Source organism: Choloepus didactylus, chromosome 19, assembly GCF_015220235.1.
Source record: "Choloepus didactylus isolate mChoDid1 chromosome 19, mChoDid1.pri, whole genome shotgun sequence".
Lineage (NCBI taxonomy): Eukaryota > Metazoa > Chordata > Mammalia > Pilosa > Megalonychidae > Choloepus > Choloepus didactylus.
This window is the reverse complement of record NC_051325.1, coordinates 25,934,119-25,960,454: the sequence shown is the minus strand read 5'-3', so window position 1 is coordinate 25,960,454 and position 26,336 is coordinate 25,934,119. Positions and strand designations below refer to the sequence as shown.

The following is a 26,336-nucleotide window of genomic DNA, read 5'->3' as shown; positions in this document are numbered from 1 at the left end:
TTCTCTGTGTTGAATCAGAATTCATGTAGCTGAAATGCTAGTCCATGGAATAAATGTCTGAAGACTAGGTAGTGTGACTATCATTGCTCAAAAGAGCATTTGTGAAGACCTCGCTTCCCTCTCAAAGAGCTAAGCCAGATTTCTCAACTAAAAGCCAACAGCACCTGACCTAATTTGGCTCACAAGTTCCATTTTCCCCTCCTTCCTATTGACAGTCACTCCAGGGTGACTGATTCCCTTTGTCCAACTAATTTGCAGCACATGCTTCAATTCACCAATTCTCAAAGAATTCACTCATTCTTAAAGAAGCAGTTGGGTCAAGACCAGATTTCAGCTTGAATTTCTAAGTAGTTAAACGTGATAATTTGTTAACTTCTATGTGGAGAGAGACCTTATTTCAAAGCAAGCAATGTTATAAATCATCACTATTTCTAGTTTGCCTTCAGGAAATCCATATTGCATTTACCAGCTGTTGATTCTGTTTTGTTATGAAGCAATCATCCCATGCATGATGTAATCACATAACACAGCTTTTCTGACACTTTTCTTACCATTTCTCCCCTCACTTAAAGGAGTGCCTCTTGCGTTGCTGTATTTAATAATCCTCTCCTGTGCCAGCTCTATTTTGCACGTGACTTTCCTGGAACACGTTCTCATCTTTGTCCATCTGTTTGTAATCAGTCCATAACAAAGCATTAGTACCTTTCTTTCGGGCACTGTTGTTTCCAGACTTGTTAATGTGTTGTTTCCTTTTTGAAGAGAAGACATCTAGCATACTTATTTTCTTCTAGTAACATTGCTATTTAAGATTAGACATAATGAAAGGCTGTGGTTCATTCCTGACAGTCAAACATGCTACATCGAACTCTCTCTTGAGGTAGCCAGAGAAGTATCAGGAACAACCACCATCACAAACAAAATAACAGCTAATACGGTATTTATTCAAAGTGTATTAGGTACCAAATGGCATTCCAACTGTTTTACTTGCATAAGCTCATGTAACCTTCATCATAAAGCCAAGTGCTCCTAAAAGTAAATATTATGATTACTTCGACATTACAGCTGATGAAACTGAGTCCCAGAGGCTGAATAACTTCCCCAAAGCCATTCAGCTACAACAGGACAGAGCTGAGATTCAGACCCAGATAATCTGGCTTCAAAACACATGCTTTTAGCCAGTGCCAGCCCCCCACACTTGAGCAGAAGTATGTAAACCTTCAAAACATTGAATTAAGACGCCCAGTGCATCCACAAGGCAACCGTTTACAGTGGTCAGATTTATGTGGTTTTATGACCCTCAACTACAGAATGTTTTGTCAGACTTCAGCACCATTCAGGACAGATATCCAAATCTGGGCATGAAAACTAAGTCCTACATTGACCCAAAAGCAAAGAGGATTTGTCATAATACTACCTTTCTTGTTAAAAAATGACAAATTAATTTATTAAAAATTAAAAATTAGCTAATGACTCACATGTGACAAAAGAAAATAGGAAATCAACCTTCCCAGGATGCTATGGTTTTATCCCAAACCATTGAGATCATCTAATGGCAATTAAATACTACGATACTGAATTCTGTTGTGGGAGGAAGTTGTTTGCTTCGTATTTCCACTGTTCTTCATCTTCAGATATCAAAATTGCTCATCACAGTACTTTTCTGGGAGGGTTATCACACCCCAAGGAAAACTGATGAACTTTCTTCTTTGCTAGTAAAACCCTGTGCTTGGCATGTGGTCCCCTCACTCATTCTTGAACCTACGGCAGACATAAGTCACCAGCCACAGCCCTCTTTCCCACTAAGCCTCAATGTAACCTCAGAATCCTTCTCAACACAGTGACCCAGGAACACACTCCCAAAATATCTGAAAGCCATTGGCCATATCTGGTGGACTATTATCATTCTTCTGTGGGCTGCATGTACTATATGCTAGATCTAGAACTCTCGTCCCAGCTAATCAGGGCCACACCTCCCAAACAAGCTTATACTAGAAAAATGAAAAAATCCCACTGAATTTTCTAGGTTCACTCCAAATCAAATACTTGAAATCACCTATCCACTGACTCCACAGGGGAATCAGATTTAGCTGCTTGCAACTTATCCTCAAGATGAGTGGTAGCAGAACAAAAATAGTGGTTTCCAAATGTCTTTTTACCTGCTATATCAGAATCTCACAGAATGCTTTTTAAAATGCAGATTCCTGAGCCCCATGTCCAACCCCTGGAGTTGATTCCGGTGTCCCTTCCTAATTTGGGAACTAGGAACTAGCCCTCTAAAAAGAACTCTGCACCAAATACAAAAGAAGTAGCCTGTAGCCCTGGCTTGGCCACAGACCAGTGTGAGATCTGGAAAAGGTCCTTAATTTGCATGCATTGTAGATTCCTCATCTGTAGAGAAGGAGGTTGGTTTAGTTCAACTTGGAGGCTTCTTTCCTCATCTTGGGAAGTTAAAGAAATTTACCCCATGAAATGGGGCACATTCCTTGGTCAGAAAACCAACCACTTTGCCAGATGGCTACCCTGTAGGGGTATTTTAATATGTTCAGAAGTGTTTGCTATGGCCTGAAGCTTAAAATGTATTCGTGAATTTTTCCTTCTCACTTCATCTCCATGGTAGCTGGTATTTATGTTCTAAATTCTTCATGATTTTTTTCTCTCTAATTGCAATTTTAATGCCTTTTATTTCTGCAGTTATGACCCTATATATATATATATATATACATATATATATATATATTTTTTTTTACTTCTGACGTTTTCTATTCAGTCTGCTCTCTGCTCTGATTCACTGTCAGGTGGGCGTGAGTGTTTGTTGAGAACATGAATAGCCTGCTTACCGAAGACCCCATTTTACATTTGTCTTGAGTGCCTACTTCTAGTTCTTTCCATCACAGGTGGTTTTTAGACAGGTTTTAAAAGTCTATGTCGAACCCGGCGGGGCAAGATGGCAGACTGGTGAGCTGTATGTTTTAGTTACTCCTCCAGGAAAGTAGGTAAAAAGCCAGGAACTGCGTGGACTGGACACCACAGAGCAATCTGTCTTTGGGCATACTTCATACAACACTCATGAAAACGTGGAACTGCTGAGATCAGCGAAATCTGTAAGTTTTTGCGGCCAGGGGACCCGCGCCCCTCCCTGCCAGGCTCAGTCCCGGGGGAGGAGGGGCTGTCAGCTCCAGGAAGGAGAAGGGAGAATTGCAGTGGCTGATCTTACCGGAAACTCATTCTACTGATTCAAACTCCAACCATAGATAGACTGAGGCCAGACACCAGAGACTCTGAGAGCAGCCAGCCCAGCAGAGAGGAGACAGGCATAGAAAAAAAACAACACGAAAAACTCCAAAATAAAAGCAGAGGATTTTTGGAGTTCTGGTGAACACAGAAAGGGGAAGGGCGGAGATCAGGCCTTGAGGCGCATATGCAAATCCCGAAGCAAGGCTGATCTCTCTGCCCTGGGCACCTTTCCTTAATGGCCCTGGTTGCTTTGTCTATTAGCATTTCAATAACCCATTAGATCTCTGAGGAGGGCCGTTTTTTTTTTTTTTTTTTTTTTTTTTTTTTTTTTTTTTTTAAATCCTTTTTGCTTTTTCTAAAACAATTACTCTAAGAAGCTCAATACAGAAAGCTTCAAAGAACTGAAATTTGGGCACGTCAAGTCAAGAGCAGAACTAAGAGAGCTCTGAGACAAAAGGCAATAATCCAGTGGCTGAGAAAATTCACTAAACAACACAACTTCCCAAGAAAAGGGGGGTGTCCGCTCACAGCCACCATCCTGGTGGACAGGAAACACTCCTGCCCATCGCCAGCCCCATAGCCCAGAGCTGCCCCAGACAACCCAGTGTGACGGAAGTGCTTCAAATAACAGGCACACACCACAAAACTGGGCGTGGACATTAGCCTTCCCTGCAACCTCAGCTGAATGTCCCAGAGCTGGGAAGGGGGAGCAGTGTGAATTAACAGAGCCCCATTCAGCCATCATTTGAGCAGACTGGGAGCCTCCCAACACAGCCCAGCAGCCCAGAACTGCCCTGGGGGGACGGCACTCACCTGTGACATAGCACAGTCATCCCTCAACAGAGGACCCGGGGTGCACAGCCTGGAAGAGGGGCCCACTTGCAAGTCTCAGGAGCCATACGCCAATACCAAAGACTTGTGGGTCAGTGGCAGAGACAAACTGTGGCAGGACTGAACTGAAGGATTAGACTATTGCAGTAGCTTTAAAACTCTAGGATCATCAGGGAGATTTGATTGTTAGGGCCACCCCCCCTCCCCGACTGCCCAGAAACACGCCCCACATACAGGGCAGGCAACACCAACTACACACGCAAGCTTGGGACACCAATTGGGCCCCACAAGACTCACTCCCCCACTCACCAAAAAGGCTAAGCAGGGGAGATCTGGCTTGTGGAGAACAGGTGGCTCGTGGACGCCACCTGCTGGTTAGTTAGAGAAAGTGTACTCCACGAAGCTGTAGATCTGATAAATTAGAGATAAGGACTTCAACTGGTCTACAAACCCTAAAAGAACCCTATCAAGTTCAGCAAATGCCACGAGGCCAAAAACAACAGAAAATTATAAAGCATATGAAAAAACCAGACGATATGGATAACCCAAGCCCAAGCACCCAAATCAAAAGACCAGAAGAGACACACCTAGAGCAGCTACTCAAAGAACTAAAGATGAACAATGAGACCCTAGTACGGGATATGAAGGAAATCAAGAAGACCCTAGAAGAGCATAAAGAAGACATTGCAAGACTAAATAAAAAAATGGATGATCTTATGGAAATTAAAGAAACTGTTGACCAAATTAAAAAGATTCTGGACACTCATAGTACAAGACTAGAGGAAGTTGAACAACGAATCAGTGACCTGGAAGATGACAGAATGGAAAATGAAAACATAAAAGAAAGAATGGGGAAAAAAATTGAAAAACTCGAAATGGACCTCAGGGATATGATAGATAATATGAAACGTCCAAATATAAGACTCATTGGTGTCCCAGAAGGGGAAGAAAAGGGTAAAGGTCTAGGAAGAGTATTCAAAGAAATTGTTGGGGAAAACTTCCCAAATCTTCTAAACAACATAAATACACAAATCATAAATGCTCAGCGAACTCCAAATAGAATAAATCCAAAAAAACCCACTCCGAGACATATACTGATCACACTGTCAAACATAGAAGAGAAGGAGCAAGTTCTGAAAGCAGCAAGAGAAAAGCAATTCACCACATACAAAGGAAACAGCATAAGACTAAGTAGTGACTACTCAGCAGCCACCATGGAGGCGAGAAGGCAGTGGCACGATATATTTAAAATTCTGAGTGAGAGGAATTTCCAGCCAAGAATACTTTATCCAGCAAAGCTCTCCTTCAAATTTGAGGGAGAACTTAAATTTTTCACAGACAAAGAAATGCTGAGAGAATTTGCTAACAAGAGACCTGCCCTACTGGAGATACTAAAGGGAGCCCTACAGACAGAGAAACAAAGACAGGACAGAGAGACTTGGAGAAAGGTTCAGTACTAAAGAGATTCGGTATGGGTACAATAAAGGATATTAATAGAGAGAGGGAAAAATATGGCAAACATAATCCAAAGGATAAGATGGCCGATTCAAGAAATGCCTTCACGGTTTTAACGTTGAATGTAAATGGATTAAACTCCCCAATTAAAAGATATAGATTCGCAGAATGGATCAAAAAAAATGAACCATCAATATGTTGCATACAAGAGACTCATCTTAGACACAGGGACACAAAGAAACTGAAAGTGAAAGGATGGAAAAAAATATTTCATGCAAGCTACAGCCAAAAGAAAGCAGGTGTAGCAATATTAATCTCAGATAAAATAGACTTCAAATGCAGGGATGTTTTGAGAGACAAAGAAGGCCACTACATACTAATAAAAGGGGCAATTCAGCAAGAAGAAATAACAATCGTAAATGTCTATGCACCCAATCAAGGTGCCACAAAATACATGAGAGAAACACTGGCAAAACTAAAGGAAGCAATTGATGTTTCCACAATAATTGTGGGAGACTTCAACACATCACTCTCTCCTATAGATAGATCAACCAGACAGAAGACCAATAAGGAAATTGAAAACCTAAACAATCTGATAAATGAATTAGATTTAACAGACATCTACAGGACATTACATCCCAAATCACCAGGATACACATACTTTTCTAGTGCTCACGGAACTTTCTCCAGAATAGATCATATGCTGGGACATAAAACAAGCCTCAATAAATTTAAAAAGATTGAAATTATTCAAAGCACATTCTCTGACCACAATGGAATACAATTAGAAGTCAATAACCATCAGAGACTTAGAAAATTCACAAATACCTGGAGGTTAAACAACACACTCCTAAACAATCAGTGGGTTAAAGAAGAAATAGCAAGAGAAATTGCTAAATATATAGAGACGAATGAAAATGAGAACACAACATACCAAAACCTATGGGATGCAGCAAAAGCAGTGCTAAGGGGGAAATTTATAGCACTAAACGCATATATTAAAAAGGAAGAAAGAGCCAAAATCAAAGAACTAATGGATCAACTGAAGAAGCTAGAAAATGAACAGCAAACCAATCCTAAACCAAGTACAAGAAAAGAAATAACAAGGATTAAAGCAGAAATAAATGACATAGAGAACAAAAAAACAATAGAAAGGATAAATATCACCAAAAGTTGGTTCTTTGAGAAGATCAACAAGATTGACAAGCCCCTAGCTAGACTGACAAAATCAAAAAGAGAGAAGACCCATATAAACAAAATAATGAATGAAAAAGGTGACATAACTGCAGATCCTGAAGAAATTAAAAAAATTATAAGAGGATATTATGAACAACTGTATGGCAACAAACTGGATAATGTAGAAGAAATGGACAATTTCCTGGAAACATATGAACAACCTAGACTGACCAGAGAAGAAATAGAAGACCTCAACCAACCCATCACAAGCAAAGAGATCCAATCAGTCATCAAAAATCTTCCCACAAATAAATGCCCAGGGCCAGATGGCTTCACAGGGGAATTCTACCAAACTTTCCAGAAAGAACTGACACCAATCTTACTCAAACTCTTTCAAAACATTGAAAAAAATGGAACACTACCTAACTCATTTTATGAAGCTAACATCAATCTAATACCAAAACCAGGCAAAGATGCTACAAAAAAGGAAAACTACCGGCCAATCTCCCTAATGAATATAGATGCAAAATCCTCAACAAAATACTTGCAAATCGAATCCAAAGACACATTAAAAAAATCATACACCATGACCAAGTGGGGTTCATTCCAGGCATGCAAGGATGGTTCAACATAAGAAAAACAATCAATGTATTACAACACATTAAAAACTCGAAAGGGAAAAATCAATTGATCATCTCAATAGATGCTGAAAAAGCATTTGACAAAATCCAACATCCGTTTTTGATAAAAACACTTCAAAAGGTAGGAATTGAAGGAAACTTCCTCAACATGATAAAGAGCATATATGAAAAACCCACAGCCAGCATAGTACTCAATGGTGAGAGACTGAAAGCCTTCCCTCTAAGATCAGGAACAAGACAAGGATGCCCGCTGTCACCACTGTTATTCAACATTGTGCTGGAAGTGCTAGCCAGGGCAATCCGGCAAGACAAAGAAATAAAAGGCATCCAAATTGGAAAAGAAGAAGTAAAACTGTCATTGTTTGCAGATGATATGATCTTATATCTAGAAAACCCTGAGAAATCAACGATACACCTACTAGAGCTAATAAACAAATTTAGCAAAGTAGCGGGATACAAGATTAATGCACATAAGTCAGTAATGTTTCTATATGCTAGGAATGAACAAACTGAAGAGACACTCAAGAAAAAGATACCATTTTCAATAGCAACTAAAAAAATCAAGTACCTAGGAATCAACTTAACCAAAGATGTAAAAGACCTATACAAAGAAAACTACATAACTCTACTAAAAGAAATAGAAGGGGACCTTAAAAGATGGAAAAATATTCCATGTTCATGGATAGGAAGGCTAAATGTCATTAAGATGTCAATTCTACCCAAACTCATCTACAGATTCAATGCAATCCCAATCAAAATTCCAACAACCTACTTTGCAGACTTGGAAAAGCTAGTTATCAAATTTATTTGGAAAGGGAAGATGCCTCGAATTGCTAAAGACACTTTAAAAAAGAAAAACGAAGTGGGAGGACTTACACTCCCTGACTTTGAAGCTTATTATAAAGCCACAGTTGCCAAAACAGCATGGTACTGGCACAAAGATAGACATATAGATCAATGGAATCGAATTGAGAATTCAGAGATAGACCCTCAGATCTATGGCCGACTGATCTTTGATAAGGCCCCCAAAGTCACCGAACTGAGCCATAATGGTCTTTTCAACAAATGGGGCTGGGAGAGTTGGATATCCATATCCAAAAGAATGAAAGAGGACCCCTACCTCACCCCCTTCACAAAAATTAACTCAAAATGGACCAAAGATCTCAATATAAAAGAAAGTACCATTAAACTCCTAGAAGATAATGTAGGAAAACATCTTCAAGACCTTGTATTAGGAGGCCACTTCCTAGACTTTACACCCAAAGCACAAGCAACCAAAGAGAAAATAGATAAATGGGAACTCCTCAAGCTTAGAAGTTTCTGCACCTCAAAGGAATTTCTCAAAAAGGTAAAGAGGCAGCCAACTCAATGGGAAAAAATTTTTGGAAACCATGTATCTGACAAAAGACTGATATCTTGCATATACAAAGAAATCCTACAACTCAATGACAATAGTACAGACAGCCCAATTATAAAATGGGCAAAAGATATGAAAAGACAGTTCTCTGAAGAGGAAATACAAATGGCCAAGAAACACATGAAAAAATGTTCAGCTTCACTAGCTATTAGAGAGATGCAAATTAAGACCACAATGAGATACCATCTAACACCGGTTAGAATGGCTGCCATTAAACAAACAGGAAACTACAAATGCTGGAGGGGATGTGGAGAAATTGGAACTCTTATTCATTGTTGGTGGGACTGTATAATGGTTCAGCCACTCTGGAAGTCAGTCTGGCAGTTCCTTAGAAAACTAGAGATAGAGCTACCATTCGATCCAGCGATTGCACTTCTCGGGATATACCCGGAAGATCGGAAAGCAGTGACACGAACAGGTATCTGCACGCCAATGTTCATAGCAGCATTATTCACAATTGCCAAGAGATGGAAACAACCCAAATGTCCATCAACAGATGAGTGGATAAATAAAATGTGGTATATACACACGATGGAATACTACGCGGCAGTAAGAAGGAACGATCTGGTGAAACATATGACAACATGGATGAACCTTGAAGACATAATGCTGAGCGAAATAAGCCAGGCACAAAAAGAGAAATATTATATGCTACCACTAATGTGAACTTTGAAAAATGTAAAACAAATGGTTTATAATGTAGAATGTAGGGGAACTAGCAGTAGAGAGCAATTAAGGAAGGGGGAACAATAATCCAAGAAGAACAGATAAGCTATTTAACGTTCTGGGGATGCCCAGAAATGACTATGGTCTGTTAATTTCTGATGGATGTAGTAGGAACAAGTTCACTGAAATGTTGCTATAGTATGTAACTTTCTTGGGGTAAAGTAGGAACATGTTGGAAGTTAAGCAGTTATCTTAGGTTAGTTGTCTTGTTCTTACTCCCTTGCTATGGTCTCTTTGAAATGTTCTTTTATTGTATGTTTGTTTTCTTTTTAACTTTTTTTTTCATACAGTTGATTTGAAAAAAGAAGGGAAAGTTAAAAAAAAGAAAAAAAGAAAAAAGACAAACAAGGAAAAAAAAAAAAAACAAAAAAAAAAACGATGTAGTGCCCCCTTGAGGAGCCTGTGGAGAATGCAGGGGTATTCGCCTACCCCACCTCCATGGTTGCTAACATGACCACAGACATAGGGGACTGGTGGTTTGATGGGTTGAGCCCTCTACCATAAGTTTTACCCTTGGGAAGACGGTTGCTGCAAAGGAGAGGCTAGGCCTCCCTGTATTTGTGCCTAAGAGTCTCCTCCTGAATGCCTCTTTGTTGCTCAGATGTGGCCCTCTCTCTCTGGCTAAGCCAACTTGAAAGGTGAAATCACTGCCCTCCCCCCTACGTGGGATCAGACACCCAGGGAAGTGAATCTCCCTGACAACGTGGAATATGACTCCCGGGGAGGAATGTAGACCCGGCATCGTGGGATGGAGAACATCTTCTTGACCAAAAGGGGGATGTGAAAGGAAATGAAATAAGCTTCAGTGGCAGAGAGATTCCAAAACGAGCCGAGAGATCACTCTGGTGGGCACTCTTACGCACACTTTAGACAACCTTTTTTAGGTTCTAAAGAATTGGGGTAGCTGGTGGTGGATACCTGAAACTATTAAACTACAACCCAGAACCCATGAATCTCGAAGACAGTTGTATAAAAATGTAGCTTATGAGGGGTGACAGTGGGATTGGGAATGCCATAAGGACCAAACTCCACTTTGTCTAGTTTATGGGTCGATGTGTAGAAAAGTAGGGGAAGCAAACAAACAGACAAAGGTACCTAGTGTTCTTTTTTACTTCAATTGCTCTTTTTCACTCTAATTATTATTCTTGTTATTTTTGTGTGTGTGCTAATGAAGGTGTCAGGGATTGATTTAGGTGATGAATGTACAACTATATAATGGTACTGTAAACAATCGAAAGTACAATTTGTTTTGTATGAAAAAAAAAAAAAATAAAAAAAAAATAAAAGCAACCCAAGTGACAATCAACCAATAAATGGATAAATAAAACGTGGTATATACATACAATGGAATATTATTCAGCTATAAAAAGGAATGAAGTTCTAAAACATGCAACAACATGGATGAACCTTGAAGACATCATGCTGAGTGAAATAAGCCAGACACAAAAGAACAAATATTGTTATTATCTTACTGATATGAAATAATTAGAATAAGTAAATTCATAGAGTCAGTAACTAGAATACAGGTTATCAGGGTCCAGGGTAGGGGTAGGGAATGTAATGTTAATGCTATACTGGTATAGAGTTTCTCTTTCAGGTGATGGAAAAGATTGGGTAATGGATGATGGTGATGGCAGCACAACATTGTGAATAGAATTAACAGCACTGAATTAAACATCTGAATGTGGTTAAAAGGGGAGAAATTTTAGGTATATACATGTTATTAGAAACAAATTTTAAAAAATCCATAGAACTGTACAATACAAACTGAATCCTAATATAAACTATTGACTAGTGTTAACAGCATAATTATAATAAAATTGTTTCATCAATTATAACACAGGTATGACACTAATGCAAAGTTTCAGTAATAGGGAAAACTGTACATGAAGGGGATATATAGGAACTCTGTATTTTCTGCATGATTTTTCTGTGAACCAAAAACTTCTATAATTAAAAAAAAAATCCTGAGGGTTAGGCCCAGTAATCTGTAAAAAAAAAAAAAAAAAAAGTCTATGTCAAGCTTAGCTCCTTGCTCTTGAAAGTGTGGTCCTCCGACAAACAACATCTGCCATCATTGGGAAGTTTGTTAGAAATGCAGAGTCTCAGGCTCCATCCCGGACACTGAGTCTGCATCTTCATTCAGTAAGATCCCCGGGTAATTTGAATGAACATTGAAGTCTGAGAACAGTTCCTTAAACATTGCACTCCATTAACCCACCTGCATCAGAATTAGCTTCCAGGGCTGCATTCCCAAGTCATTGAGTCAGGAGACTGGGGACTAGACTTATCACCTGCATCGGTAACAGCTCAGGTGATTATTTAGTGGAATCGAGGGGGAATCAAAGCTCTGGCAGAGCCTTCTGGTGATCTGGTTTGGGGACTGCCTGACAAAGGTCTCTGTCTGTCACCTACTTAAGAACACTTGGAAACTCTCCCCCCACATCTCTCTACTTTTGAGAATATGGTTGCCCTGTGAAACCCTGAAAGCAGGGCACTCAGATAAAACCCTTCCCTTTCACTCCAGGTCTGTGATCAGAGGAGTCTGTTGCAGAGTTGGGAGCCCCGAGTTAGAACACTTAAGAAAAATATTTCCTTTGGCACCTGTGGGTGTGTTTTCATCTGTGACACTGGGTCTCTAACTTGAGCATGCATCAGAAAATCAAGAGGGCTTAGGACACAGACTCCTGGGCCCCACCTCCAGCGAGTCTGCATTTCTGACAAGGTCCAGCTGAAGTTGACATGGCAGTCCATGGGCCACCCTTGGAGTAAGAGGATCCATGTATTTAATAGAGTCACTCTGTGAAAGTAAAATGGGGGGTCTGGACCATGTCTTTTGTGCTACCTGGAAAGTGTGGGTTCAGGGCAAATGGTCTTGTTCTCAGCTGCAGCCACTGACAGCAGGAGCTGCCTGGTTGAAGTCCCTGTGCAAATTACCATTGGAGCAAACGTGTCCAAACCTGAGGATGCTCGGGCTGTACTTGACAGATTGGCCACTTCTCTGCCTGCTCGCAAGTCTAATCAACACAGTTGCTAATGATTTGTCCTTAAATGACCACTTTCCAATGCTTTTCAGGATCGATTCTCTGATTAGCAGCTTTTCCTCTCTTTTTGACATTGCTGAGGAATGTCACAGTATATTCCAAGAGCTGCGTAAGTGACATAATAAAATCTCAAACAGGTCAGGAAAGGCACCATGAGAAGGTGTGAGGTTGCTATGCCAAGCTTTGCAAGTTCTGCAAATCTCTCCTTTGCTTTTCTCTGCAGTTCCAAGAAAGCAGGGACCTCAGGTTCATATTTGAACCCCAGAGAACTTGACCCCAAAATAATGCTTTGCTTTTAAAATTAATTTTAAAAAAAAGATATAAAGAGTGCTTTTCTCTGTGAATCGTTGCAATGTAATTTGAACCCCCAAAGTCTCCTCCCCCAGTTCCAAGAGAAAACAGCCCATGGTGATCCAGATTTAACATTCTTGGAAGGAATGACAATGAGAACCACACTTTATAATGGATTTGAATTGTAGCAAAGAAGGCTTTTTACCACTGTTACGTATTCTTAGTACAGTCCCAGTTCCGCTAAAATGTATTAACATTGTAGCATGCAGAGATAACTGTTGGAAATGGAATTTGACAGCCTGGAGATCAGAATCAGAGTCCATAAAACCCAGCGGAATTGAATGCCTCTATAATGATATTTAACATTCTACAGAATGAAAAAACAATATTTTATTGCTTTTAAAAAGTTGAAGGAAGGCAGGAGTATTGCAAGAATATGGATGTTCCCCCATATCAATAGGGTTTAAAGGTACCCAGCATAGGAGTTATCTCGTTTGTAACAGTGAGATCATCTTATGTTTGCCCTACTCTTTTAACATTTGAAAAGAGTTTGCATCCATTACTTTATTTCATCTTCTCAGCACCCTATGCCTATTTCCAAGAACAGTTATTATCTTCCTCACTTAAAGATCAGAGTCGTTCAGAGCCTGGAGCTCAGCTTGGCAAACCTTGCAGCTCCAGCCTTTTTCCATTAGACCAGGTTCCTGTTGACAATCTGGTAAAGCTGAGACTACCTTTGCTTCCCCATTACACACATTGAAGTCGCAACACCTTTCCCCATGGTGCCTTGCCTGCTATTTTTATCTTTCCTGTAAGATCCTCCTTGGCTAGAGACACAGTCTGCCCTTTTCTACATGTTGAGATTCATTCTCTCCCTTTCCTTCCCCCTCTCTTATCCTTCCTCCTTCCCTGTCTCCGTTCCTTCCTCTCCTCCATCTCTCCTCCTCTTGTCCTCCCCTCTCCCTCTTCCTCCTCCTCCTCATAAATACTTTGCAATTCAGCTTTGGCCAAGAATTTCACCCAAGAATTCAAATGAATGCATGAATATGTTTTCCCTCCCAAGTGTCTTGCATTTGACTTAGAATCAGGAAATTAAACAAAAGGGACTGAATCTCTAACCCTGGGAATTTCAAGAATCCAGGAATAGACTAATGGCCTGCCGCTGGCCTTTCACCTGGATATGCAGGTCAGCCTTAAGAGTGGCCTCACCTGGCCATGCTGTCACCATCCACCTGTATGTGTTACTTGACTTCTGTAAAGTCAGGGTAATAAACAAGGACTTTAGAATGATGAAAATTGATCCTGAGTGATAGGATGAGAGAATTACCTCTTTCTGTAATTAGTCATCCTGCTCGGACTCTTTGAATAAGCCTCCTTTCTTTCCTTCTTTCTCTTCTCCCTTAGCCCCAAACAGCAGGCCAAGATGGCGGAGTATTGCCGGCTGATATTCGGGGATGCCCTTCTCATGGAGCCACTGGAAAAATACCCAGTAAGCAGTTTTGATGTTTGCCCCTGAAGGAACACACATGTTATTTATGATTTGAGTCGGGGGAAGACTTCCTCACTCTCGTTCCATGTTTATTTTTCTTGGTAAAATTCATGCAGTTGACACTGAAGTCTGACCAGGAGGACATGAGCAGTGTGCCCCGCTGAGGGTGGGAGACGTGCATCTGTTCTCTTCTTCTTCCCACTGGGTGCTCCTTCCCTCCCTGCCAGACATGACTCATCAGGAGTAGTTGGAGAGGATGGAGCTCTGGTCACTTTCCAGGGAACCTCACACCCCTTTGAGAGAAATGAACGGGCTCAATGGGGCATTACAGGTGGCATGGTGACCCCCAGCCTGGCCCTGCTGGCTGTAGTCGCTTCCTTGCAGGGACCTTTGGGTATAGCAGAACTCAGGCCTCCTACCCCGCGGTGACATCCCAGCTTCAAAAAAGAAAGCAGTAGAAATATCGTCAAGTAGCCCCTTCCCTCTCCTACTGTTTTGCCCGGTCCCCACACATCCTTCTGTGAATTCATACCAGTCCCAGCTCCGCTGAAGAAAAGAATAGAGGACCAGTTTATGGGAGTTCAATAGATATTCTAAAAATAACCCATCTGGTGACTTGCATACAGGCGCTCTGATATGGTATCTAACGACCTTCTCTTGGGAAATCGATTATCCTTTTAGATGTGCAAGCTTGTAACACTAGAAATAAGGCTTTCAAATAATGGTGGCTTGAATCTCAGGGCTGGAAGGAATCTGAAGCCACCTATTCCTCTTCTCCTTATGTGATGGATATCTGCAGCTTAACTACCTACGACCAGGATAAGGTTTTTGCTGTTTTGAGAGTGCAAATGAAAGTGGATTCAGCAGGCTCCTTTGCCAGCTCCTGTCTATGCTTATCAACTCTTCCTGGCAGGTGCTGCACTCTAACTGATTTTCCTTCCTTGAAAATTCAGACCAAGAATTATTCTCTCTCCTAGAATAAACTAAAAACAATAAAAAGATAAAAAAAAATAATAATAATTCTTATCTCTCCTAAATCAAGATGGTTGAATTCATATGGTCCATGGGAAACTTCATTAAAGTTGGGGTTTAGTACACCAAATCGCCAGTACATTTCAGTGGTCTTATTCACATAGGTTTTATTGGGGAAAATTAATATTACAGTAATTAAAATAGACCTTTCATGTGAACTGTCAACTAGCCTCATACAGAACACACTTTGAACAGTTTAATAGACAGCATTGAAGGTAGCAAAAAATAATCTAGACTCTCTTGATATCCAGTGCACTAGGGGGATTGTTTAAAGAGGCAATCTGGAAGAAAGGGAAAGTATTTGTAAAGAATGTGCTTTATGTTTCCTTTAGCTGGAATCTGGAGTTCCTCTTCCAAGCCCTATGGACTTAATGTATAAAATTTTGGTGAAAAATAAGAAGAAATCACACAAGTCATCAGAAGGCAGTGGCAAAAAGAAGCTCTCGGAACAAGCCTCCAACACCTGCAGCGACTCTTCCAGCGTGTTTGAACCCTCATCGCCAGGAGCTGGTGAGGGGCAGGCTCACTCTCGTGCTCACTGTTATTTGTGGGTTTAAGAATTGCTGCTTTGAAATGAGTTTGGAAGGACTTGTACAATTCTTATTTCAGCACAGTTTTAAACTGCATTGGTTTTCTGTTACTGTTGTACTGGATTACTGTAAAATCGATGGCTTAAAACTACACAAACCTATAGTAATACAGTTCTGTAAGTCAGAAGTCCCAAAGGGGTCTCACTGTGCTAAATTTAAGGTGTCAGCAGGCCTATGGTCTTTTCTGAAGGCTTTAGGGGAGAATCTGTCCTTACCTTATTCTTTGGCGTCACCACATTATTTTAAGTTTCTCAAGGACACTGATTCTTTCACATTAAGAATACGGCTGAGCACAAGATGCTCACTCAACACAGTCTCAATACACTAAAGAGTACTGGGCATTTCAATTTATTCATGTTTCCAGAGCTTGTTTTAAAATGTGCAATGGCAAAGTTAACTGAATTATCTATCAATGCTAGGAGGTGATGCTTAATATCATTCATTTTACTTTCAAATTTAGGTTGAAATCAATTTTTATGGTTGAAGAGAAAAGAATTCAAAGTGGTGACCCATTTCCTTTGGATTATGTGTCATTTAGTCTAATTCATTTCCCAAGTTCAATTAGAAACTTGGCAATCTTAAAAGTGCATTACAAAGATCTCCTGATTGGAGGCTGATCAAGTGGAGGTAACTTTTAGCTGGACTCTAGGAAGTTATTCTATTAAAAGTTTAACTGACATTGGAATAATCACCTTGGAAAATTGGCAGTATCTACCAAAGCTGAACACATGCATCCCCTGTGTCCTAGGAATTCTACTCCTTGGTATATCCCCAACACAAAGGATTATGTATGTTCACCGAGAGACATGTACAAGAATTTCTTAAAGCAGCACTATTCACATAACCCAAAACTAGAAACAACCAAATGTCCATCAACAGATAAATAAATCATGGTATATTAATCCAATGCAATGAAATATAACAATGAGAATCGTCTACAACTACAAACACTATATGGATGAATCTCAAAAACAGTGTTGAACAAAAGAAGTCAGATACAAAAAAAAAAAGCATATACTATATGATTCCATTCATGTAAAGTACAAAAACAGGCAAAACTAATCTATGCTGTTAGAAGTTCAGATATTAGCTACTTTTGAGGAAGAGTGACTGGACAGGAAATTGGGGGCACTTCAGCAGACGGGTTGTATTTTGTTTCTTGATTTGGGTACTGATGCCTCAGGCATTGTTTGGTGAAAATTCATTGCACTGTATACTTAAGATATGTGTACTTTTCTGTATACATCAATTTAAAAGTTTCCAAATAATAATAAAATTAAAATATAAACTCTAGGGCAATCATGGAAAAAAAGTTGACTAAGACTTTAATTTATCTTTTCTCCTATTTTGGGGTTCTCAATAGCTGGTTTTTCCTTTTTTTATTTAGATTAAAATCCTTAGCAATAGACGTTATATGATTTGTTGGGAGGGTTTTTGTTTGTTTTTGTAGCTTTCAAATGTGTTTTTCAAACATTATTACAGAATTCTTTTTTTTTTTTTCAAATTTTTTTTTGTTTTCGGGAAAAATGTTCTCTTTGAAGTTTTGAAGTGAGTGTCATCGACAGGTCTCTCATCAGCAGACCACCTATTTCCTAAACAAGTCCTGTCCTTTGAATGCCAGCAAACAAACCATGTCTTCCTTTTCTGTGGGTGCTTGGTTTTTTTCACCATCTGCCTTTCCCAATACTAGTTCTCTCCCTCTTGTTAACTGAATGCATAACACAAATAACGATTTTTGCAGGCAGTGAACATTATTGCATAATACAGAGAAAGAACAGCAATCTGTCAGTAATTTGGTAGATTTCATAAGCCGGCTCCATGGCTTGTTGTGTAATCATTATTTATTTCAATGGAAATTTTTGGACATTTTAATATGTAGGTAGACCTCTGAATAAAGAACACTGCTAATTTACCATTTGGATTGTAGATGTTACTGCCATTGGGAACTCAAGTAACTTGGAAAAGTGTGAAATGAATCTTATTTCAAAGCTAATTGATCATACCCGCCAGTTGACCAGATGCCTTTTCCTGATTCAGCCCTTGGCCAGCATACTTGTCTTAAAGAACTTGGGTATAGGAAGATATTTTTTATGGTTCAGTATGTTTCCTCCAAGTTTCCTCCAAAGATTAGAAGGAAAAAAGCAGTTTCCTGCTCTTATAATAAAGGAAAATGAATTCTTTGCCACATAAACCAAAGAATGATATGATCAAGTATTTGAAATGACTATGTATAGTTATGTCTGAGGAAGCATTTTGTGTGAGATGCTACCAAACAACTTCTTAAACTACTTGATTAAAAAAATCCCCTCTCTGATTAAACAAACAAACAAAAATAACAGAACGAGTTTGGGATAACAAATATGATTTTTTAAAAACTTGAAGTGACATTTGACTCCTAAGAGTACGTGTCTCTAATATAATAAGATATGGTATCTATCCAAAATATAATTAATTTACCTTATTAACTAATGCAACATCAGATCACAAAGTGGTTCTATATGGCTTTCTTTAATAAGCAAGCCATAAGTAATAACACCTACTGTTCTCAGAAATCTTTTTTCCTCTAAAGATAATTCATGAATACTTTACTTCACTGCTTTGTTCAGTAACTGATTGAATTTCATCAGCCAAAAGGAAACATTTATAAGCTTCTTGGAGGACAGTGCTGGGGGTACTGTGTTGTTTATACAATTGAGCCAGGCAGCTAACTTTCTGAAGATTGCTGGGGGAGGGTACCAATGCAGGTTGCCTCGTTGTTGAGCCAATACTGCTATCTACTGGGCTTGTCATGCTATTGCATCGTGTGAATGCTGCAACATAGGAAGAGTCAAATCAAAACAATTTAGAAATGTGCCGGCTTTACTTTTAACTTGAAAATCTTTTTTATAAAACTGGTATTTCTGGATCTGGCAGAATCCCAAAGCTGTGGAAGAATGTAACTCTCTAATACCATTGTGGATATTTAACCTAGCAGAAAAATCTAGTAAATCTTAGGGGAAAAAACAAAACCAATCCTTGAAATGGCTCTAATTGGCTAAATATGAAGCTCAGTGGTGCCTGAGCAAGGCAGATTTTCAAGCATAATGACTTTAAGAGTTCGCATATTTTAGTCTTCCCTTTTAAGCAAACTTGTACCCTTTTCTAAGATACGTGCATAGTTTAGGAGACAGTGCATCCATCAAGTAAGTTTGCAGGTAAATTAAAGGATACGAATGGTAACGAACAGTTTTTTGTAGTCAGATGTTCTACCAAAGCCCTTCCTGTCATGCCCCAGCTCACATCATCTTCCTTGACTTCCGTGGGATCCAGTCTGGCCTTGGAAATGTAGATGCCAGGTCACTGGGCCTTGTGCAAGCAGGGCTTGGGACAGGGGAAGATGGGAAACAGATAATGTAACTGTCCGAGGGTCATAGAGACCCCAAAAGAGAGAGTACACATTAAATAAGATACATGTATCTTAGAAAGCTAACTATATATGACCCATATGTTTTAGAAAACATGTAGAGTAAAATCACTGACAGAATTAGGAAACAGAATTTGGAAATTTAGAAGAATCTATATTCAAAGCATCTTTATAACTAATAAAATTGAAATCCCCAAAATAGACAGTGAACACCTAATTTTTAAGGACCCCCTCTATAATTACAATCAGTGTTTGGTAATTCGCATGTTGCATGTGCTTTAAATCTGTAAATGTTTGTTTACTAATGCTCTGTTACTAAATTTTGACAGGGGAAGCTGACACGGAGAGTGACGACGATGACGATGATGACGACTGTAAAAAATCTTCAATGGACGAGGTGGGTATCTTCTGTTTGACTCACAGAGACAAGCCACCAACTTGCTGGCTTGGGCAGGTCCTCCTGGATTTATTCCCTGATCCTCTTCTGCCATCTAGTGGCAAAACGTGTCACCGTTCTCTTTAACACTTGCTTACCACCCGGGTCACCAGAGCAATCAAGCAGGGCATTATGTAGAGTTCTTTATAATGAGCAGAGTTGCTGAGACTGCCTTCCATCAAAAGGAGTATCTAGAGGGTGAATTCCAAATTTGTGACATCCTACTACCAGGTTCATTTTCTGAGGTAATTAAATGGATTGTCAAATGGTTTTCAAAGTCTAGAGAAGATGTGGGATTTGGAGAAATGCTCAGAAATCTGACATTAATTCCACTATTGGTAATTTTTTAACCACTAAGCTTCCTGTTAATATAAACTCAAGCATCCCAAGTAACTTCTTCGGCTCATAAATACTTATTGCACATGTCCGTCAAAAAGTTAATGCATAAATAGAATGTGATTCGTACACATAATGGAATATTATTAGGCCATAAAAAGAACGAAGTTATTTGACCTGCCACAACATGGACAAACCTTGAAAACATGCTCAGTGAAATAAACAAAGCACATAAGGACAAATATTTTATGGCATCACTTATAAGAAATAACTAAAAGCAGCAAATTCATAGAGATAGAAAGTAGGTTAGAGATTGTGCCAGGGTACAGAGGGAAAGGGGAGCAGAGGAGTGTTTGTTAGGAAAAATTGAAAGAAAAAAAGGAAGTATTCATTTCTTGGAACCTAGATGCAAATCAGTAACAGGTCAATTGGAATTTAAATATTTTGTTTTAGTGGGAGTCCTTGTCTCAGTCTCAGAGCCTGTATCTTTACAATTAAATTAATAAAAATAAATAGCTTCTTTTCCTCATGTAATTATTGACTTAAATGGAGTCTATACTTTTTATTCATTATGTCTCTCAGCAGTTTTCAAGTCAAAGTCCAAAAGGAAAACTGTTATAATGCCTGATACAGTAGTTCTGCCCAAGGATTATTTCAATTTTTTACACTATTTGAGCAATGGCTCTTGATCATTTAAAAGCTTTCTTATTTTTTGGATGGTCCATTGGCAACTGAATATTCCCCAACTGAAGTCTAACCTAAATATTGCTACAGAAGTTTTCAAAAGAAACCTTGCCTCCATGTATTCTATGTACTTAAAAATGTGGGGGGCGGGGGGTAGTATTAGATCAGTCTACAGAAGTCTGCCCAAAACCAAAAGTTATTTATTAAAAACCTTATCAAAGTAACATGTGATAGCTAATACTAGTTAAAATGACGTAAGCATGTGCTATGTGCCAAGCACTGTTCTAAATGCTTTTTCAGAAATTATCTCATTTAATAATCACAACAACTCTATATGGTATAAAGATTGGTATTATCCTAATTTTACAGGTGATTCATCTGAAAAACAGAACCCAAGGTTGCCCAGCTTCTAAATGGAGGGATTGGAATTCAAAATCAGTCTCACTAACCCTAGAACCTGATATTAACTCCTACACTATTCTCCCTTGTCTAAAATATGCACAAGGAAACAAGATGGGAGGGAAGGAGAAAAGTTCATAAAGGAAAACAATATTTGTTTGCCCACTTCCAACCCACTTGCACAAGGCAACCCTTTTTTAACAGTTTTTGATTCATCTGATGGTCAACTACATAATAGTTTTCTTCTTATACAGTAAGTTCTTGGTTTATTAAGCTTAGACATCATCTGTGGATTCCCTGCTATGGAAGATGAGATACTCAGTGCTTCTCAAATGTACATCTGCATTTGTATCACGATGTTAAAATGCAGATTCTGATTTTGGAGGCCTGGGGTGGGCCTGAGATGCTAACAAGCTCCCATGTGGTGCAGATGCTGTTGGTCCCAGACGCCACTTTGAATCGCACTTAAACTTCCCGACTCCTCGCATTTTTTAAGTGAGATATTGCTTTTTCTTCCTCCTGTAATGAATTTCCTATTGCTAATACCCAGTATCAGCAGAGGAGGGATGATTTTCTGCTAACGTGGGTCATGTGATCATTGCCCTGGGAAAATAACCCTCCACAGAATAATTCTGACTCTGGAATCATTTTTTATTCCTGCCTCCAGGGAACTGCTGGGAGCGAGGCCATGGCCACGGAAGAGATGTCTAACCTGGTGAACTATATTCAGCCAGTGAAGTTTGAGTCATTTGAAATTTCAAAAAGTAAGTTTCCCTGGGGAAAAATCCTAATGTGGCGTATAATGAGTGTATTTTAAACATAAAGTAATTCGGCCAAAGAATATTACCCTTAATGGAACTGTTCTGTGCTTATGAAGTCATGAATATACATAGAAGTTGACTTTCTGGTTATCTTATGAGAAGGTAAGAAGTTGTTCCACGATGTTCCCCTAAAGTACTTAATAGGAGAACAAGCTTATCTGAAAGATATTAGACCAGAGAGTACAGAAAATTGAGAATTTTAAATTTGTTTTTTTGGTTTGGATTTACTTTTACCAACAGAATGGGATCCATCCATTGCTTATTTAAGTGACAGTGTGGAAATGAGTTATCTACCCATCCCCTAGAAGGGAAGCAGCCTGAGACTTGGTCAACCCTGAAAACCAGAAATAAAACCAATTCAAACAATTCACCCACATTCCATTGTCCAGCCCATGTTTTATATATTTAGGAAAACATATAATGAATTTCACATCATTTTGTGTTTTCCCTTCAACTAAGTACATACTCACTGGATGTAAACAAAAATATCACCTTTCCTCTACTTAGGGAAAAGAGTTCTTGTCTCGAATTGCCCTTTTTATTTGCACAAAATGTAAGATGCTGTCAGGTTAGGAGAATCCTTTGAGCTTTTTGTCTGCTTATTAAGGGTGTCCTCTTAAAAACTGAATTTCTGCTTAAACAGTAGCTTCTTATAAATATATCTTTATTAAAAATCCAAGCCTCTTTTTAACACATTTACTTATATTTATGTAATTTTGTCAAAAAAAAAAAAAAGTGTTACCTTAGTGCCTTATGACATCTAGGTCTCTATAGCAAAGAATTTACCTTCCAATCCTGCTTACATAAAAGACTTCAGCATTTTCTATGATATTATAATCACTAATGCTTCTTCCACTAGTTTTTCAGTTTGAAAATCCTAAAGTAGTTATTTTTATATTGCTATAGCTTTCCTTGGCTATAAAATGAGTTTTTCTAATTCATTAGTTAAAAGCTCCTAGAAAACAGCCAAGTGTTCAAAGGAACTGAAGCATGAAGTCCTTCAGTGCCAGGTAAAAATTGCCAAAGAAAAACAAGTCCTTTTCTCCTTGTGTTTTTATCAGTGTTTTAAAAGAATAAGGCACATATTTTACAAAGTACATACTAACGTTTAAATGTTATCAGCAGCCATGCTAAGTTGGTTATGACTGGCCAAAATAAGAGCATTTAGGGTTCACCATAGAGTAGACTTACATTGGGGAAGCTGAGGGGATGGGTAAAGAAACTTGGCGATGATTTGAAAAAAGAACAAGGTTTTAATTATGGAAGAGATAAAAATGTCTCAAAGGTAACTCAGTTTTAAAATACTGAGACCTGTCTGAAAACAGCATTTATGACATGTATCAAGACCATATAGATACCAATTTGATTTTTAACTGGGAAGAGGGGGTGGAAGGCTTTTGACTGTCAGTCTTTTTAAATTCAGATGATTTTATTTTGTTTTCTCACTGTAATTGGAAGCATGGATTTCACTTTCAAAATGTTTCTATTGTGTTCAAGAATATTAATAAAACCTTTAGCATGTTCCGCTCTCTGGCCTGTTATCTAATCTAGAAAATTCCAAGGAATACTGGAAAATTTCCAAGTATCCTTCTGCTACCATAATTCTAATGTCCCATTAGTTGTTTGAATCAGAAGGGTGGCAATGTATGAATGAGATAGTCAGTATTTAACCCAAACATTCCCATGGTCTTTTTCATTAATCCCCAGCAATGGCCCCCCAAAACCAATCTGTATGGACTTAGAACAACAGAGTCCCAAAGGGTCCATGCTCTTTTGACAAAACACTATACACCTCTAAAAATCTCTTCTCCACCCTAGTACCACCATTTCGCTAACTTCCAAAACCATAAGTACATCTGACCCAAGTGATAAGTGTCAAAAGGAATATCTAACAAGACTCAACTTTTCTTCTAAATAAATAGTTCACTGAAACCAAAAAATTTTGAATACAAAGTTATGTCATGAATTAATTGTCCTTAATTTTAATGAACACTTGAACTTCCTATATAATGTTATAAATTATAATTTAAATTTTATTTCTCACCTTCCTTTTTTGTTTTTTGTCAATTCAGAAAGAAACAGAAGTTTTGAAATGTCTTCCTTTGTGGAAACCAAAGGACTTGAGCAACTTACAAAATCTCCAGTGGAGTTTGTAGAGTATCCTTGATTGGACGAATTACTACTGAGTTAACACAATTGAATTGATGTGCTGTCTGTTTAGTTTTTTTAACAGGGAGAAAGATGCATAAAATGGCTTACATCTATAACCTGGGAGTGATAGATAGTTTAAGGTCTATGATGCAATGCTGTGTGGGGTAGCCTGACAAATGGAAAAGAGAACTGACATTGGAATAAAGGAAGCCTAAATTTCAACACCAAATCCACAGCATCAAGCTCTGTGTCTTTTGGCAATTTTCGTAGTTTCTCTGAGTTTCCTCATCTATGAAAGAAATAATGATACCAACTTTATGGCTTTCTCTGTGGGTTAGGTATAATATATGTAAAGAAATTAGATGAGGAAACTGAGGCACAGAAAGGTGAAATAACTTGCCCAAGTTTCAAAGTCAAGATTCAAACTCGTTCTGCTAAGCTCAGAACCTTAGTTTAAGCTCTACCTAATGGTAGTGGGTAATGGGAGCTAGTCAACTGCCTTTTCAAGGCATGGCCTTGTTCAGTAACTACAAGGTTCATAGGATAAAAAATACTAGGAGCCAAGAAACTGAAACAAGCACAGAAACTTCTGTGCTATGTTTACCTTGTTATCAATCATAAGATTACCATGGCCTTGGCAAGTAGCACTCCCAGAGAAGGTTAAGAAAATGAGCAGATAGCATTTCAAAAATAGCCATACAAGTTCGTATTATCTGCTTCTGCCAAACACTGTATCCTACTCTCACGTGGCTTGGAACTCTCTGGCTTTCTCATGTGGCCTTAGTAATTAAGCCCATCCTTACTGATCTCCACAAAACCACATTGACTTTGACTTTGACTCAATCATTTTTGCTATCTCATTAGTTTTTACATACAAGGATCCTCAAAGTGATGCTACGTGTATATTATAAAAGCACATTTATTCTGTTTGTTCAGAAATTTCCTTTGATATTTGACCTTTTAGCCTAATAAGCTCATCAGTATTAACTTTACTTTCCCAATGGACAATGATGGAGGGTAGCCTCTCAGCTAATACTGGCTACTGATTTTTATAATTGCATATCATTATTGGCTAATGATTTTTATAATTGTATTCACTACTTAACATGATGGTCCAGATATAACAAGATGCAGCTTAGCAGGATATATCCAAAAGGAACACGTGTGGATTCATCCAACTATATGCCTCAGCTTTTCTGGAATGCGGGTTGTCAAATGGTTGCACTTAATTTCCAAACCGTGGGTAAGTACCACAGTTCGTGCTCCTTTCCATTCTGTTATAAAGCTACATTTCCAATTTTCCAGAAACCATTCCAAAGTAATTGGGGGAGAGAAAATTGGCTAGACTTGGATTTTTTAAAAATAGAGCCAAATTTCATTAAAAGAATTATCAATGCCAAAAAAAAAAAAAATCAAACTTTGCAAATATATAATCAAGCTTTCATTTCAATTGAGTTTTGCATTATTTTTCAAACATGCTTTTTTAGTTCTTTTTATACATTTTTGTAGAAAATTTGGAAAGTTCAGAAAAGTATAAATAAATAATGCCAAGCACACTTCCACTGAGAGATTTAACAATGTTCACTTATGGTTTGTAGTCCTTAAGTTTTTTTATCTGTGCAAATAAATGCCTTTTCACTTAATTTCTTGTTAGCAATATGTATATAGGTATAGGTACATATGTCATTAAATGCCATACAAAAACATGAATTTTAATAAATTTAAATTAAGCATGTTTTACAGTTCACTAAAATCCAATTCCTATTGCTGGAAATCAAGGGAATTTTTTTCATATTATTAATACTTTTCTGATGAACAGCCTCAAATATAAATTGTTTGGCCTATCTCCTAATAATGCTTTTAGAAAAGTTCCTGAAAAACAGAATTACTACGTTAAAAGGTGTAATGTTTAAGCACCTCTGTGCATAATGTCAGTTTTCCACCAAAAGTGTTGCCCTAGATTTTACTCCTCCATCATTAATGTATCATATGAGGTGGCCTGTCTCATTTGAAATCTCATTTAAAATAATCACGATAAATTCCAGGGAATATCTTACTGCTGTATATCATTTCTTTGATTATTAATGAGGTTGAACATTTTGTATTTCTGCTTTTGTGAATTGTCTGTGCAGGACTATTGTGAATTTTCCCATTTATTTATAACATTTCCTTTTATATAA

The 26,336-nt window shown here is 38.4% G+C and overlaps 1 protein-coding gene across 6 annotated transcripts in view; it reads left to right on the top strand.

Moving 5' to 3' along the window:
• The window catches only part of PLCB1 (phospholipase C beta 1), an 856,401-nt gene that overhangs the window by 579,320 nt on the left and 250,745 nt on the right, over positions 1–26,336 (top strand). For all 6 annotated transcript variants that reach the window (XM_037811315.1, XM_037811314.1, XM_037811311.1 and 3 more), the window contains 6 exons: positions 14,220–14,304; positions 15,669–15,846; positions 19,659–19,726; positions 21,852–21,948; positions 24,078–24,162; positions 25,275–25,399. In XM_037811315.1, the coding sequence (XP_037667243.1) occupies positions 14,220–14,304; positions 15,669–15,846; positions 19,659–19,726; positions 21,852–21,948; positions 24,078–24,162; positions 25,275–25,399 (638 nt within the window). The remainder of the gene's footprint in view (positions 1–14,219; positions 14,305–15,668; positions 15,847–19,658; positions 19,727–21,851; positions 21,949–24,077; positions 24,163–25,274; positions 25,400–26,336) is intronic.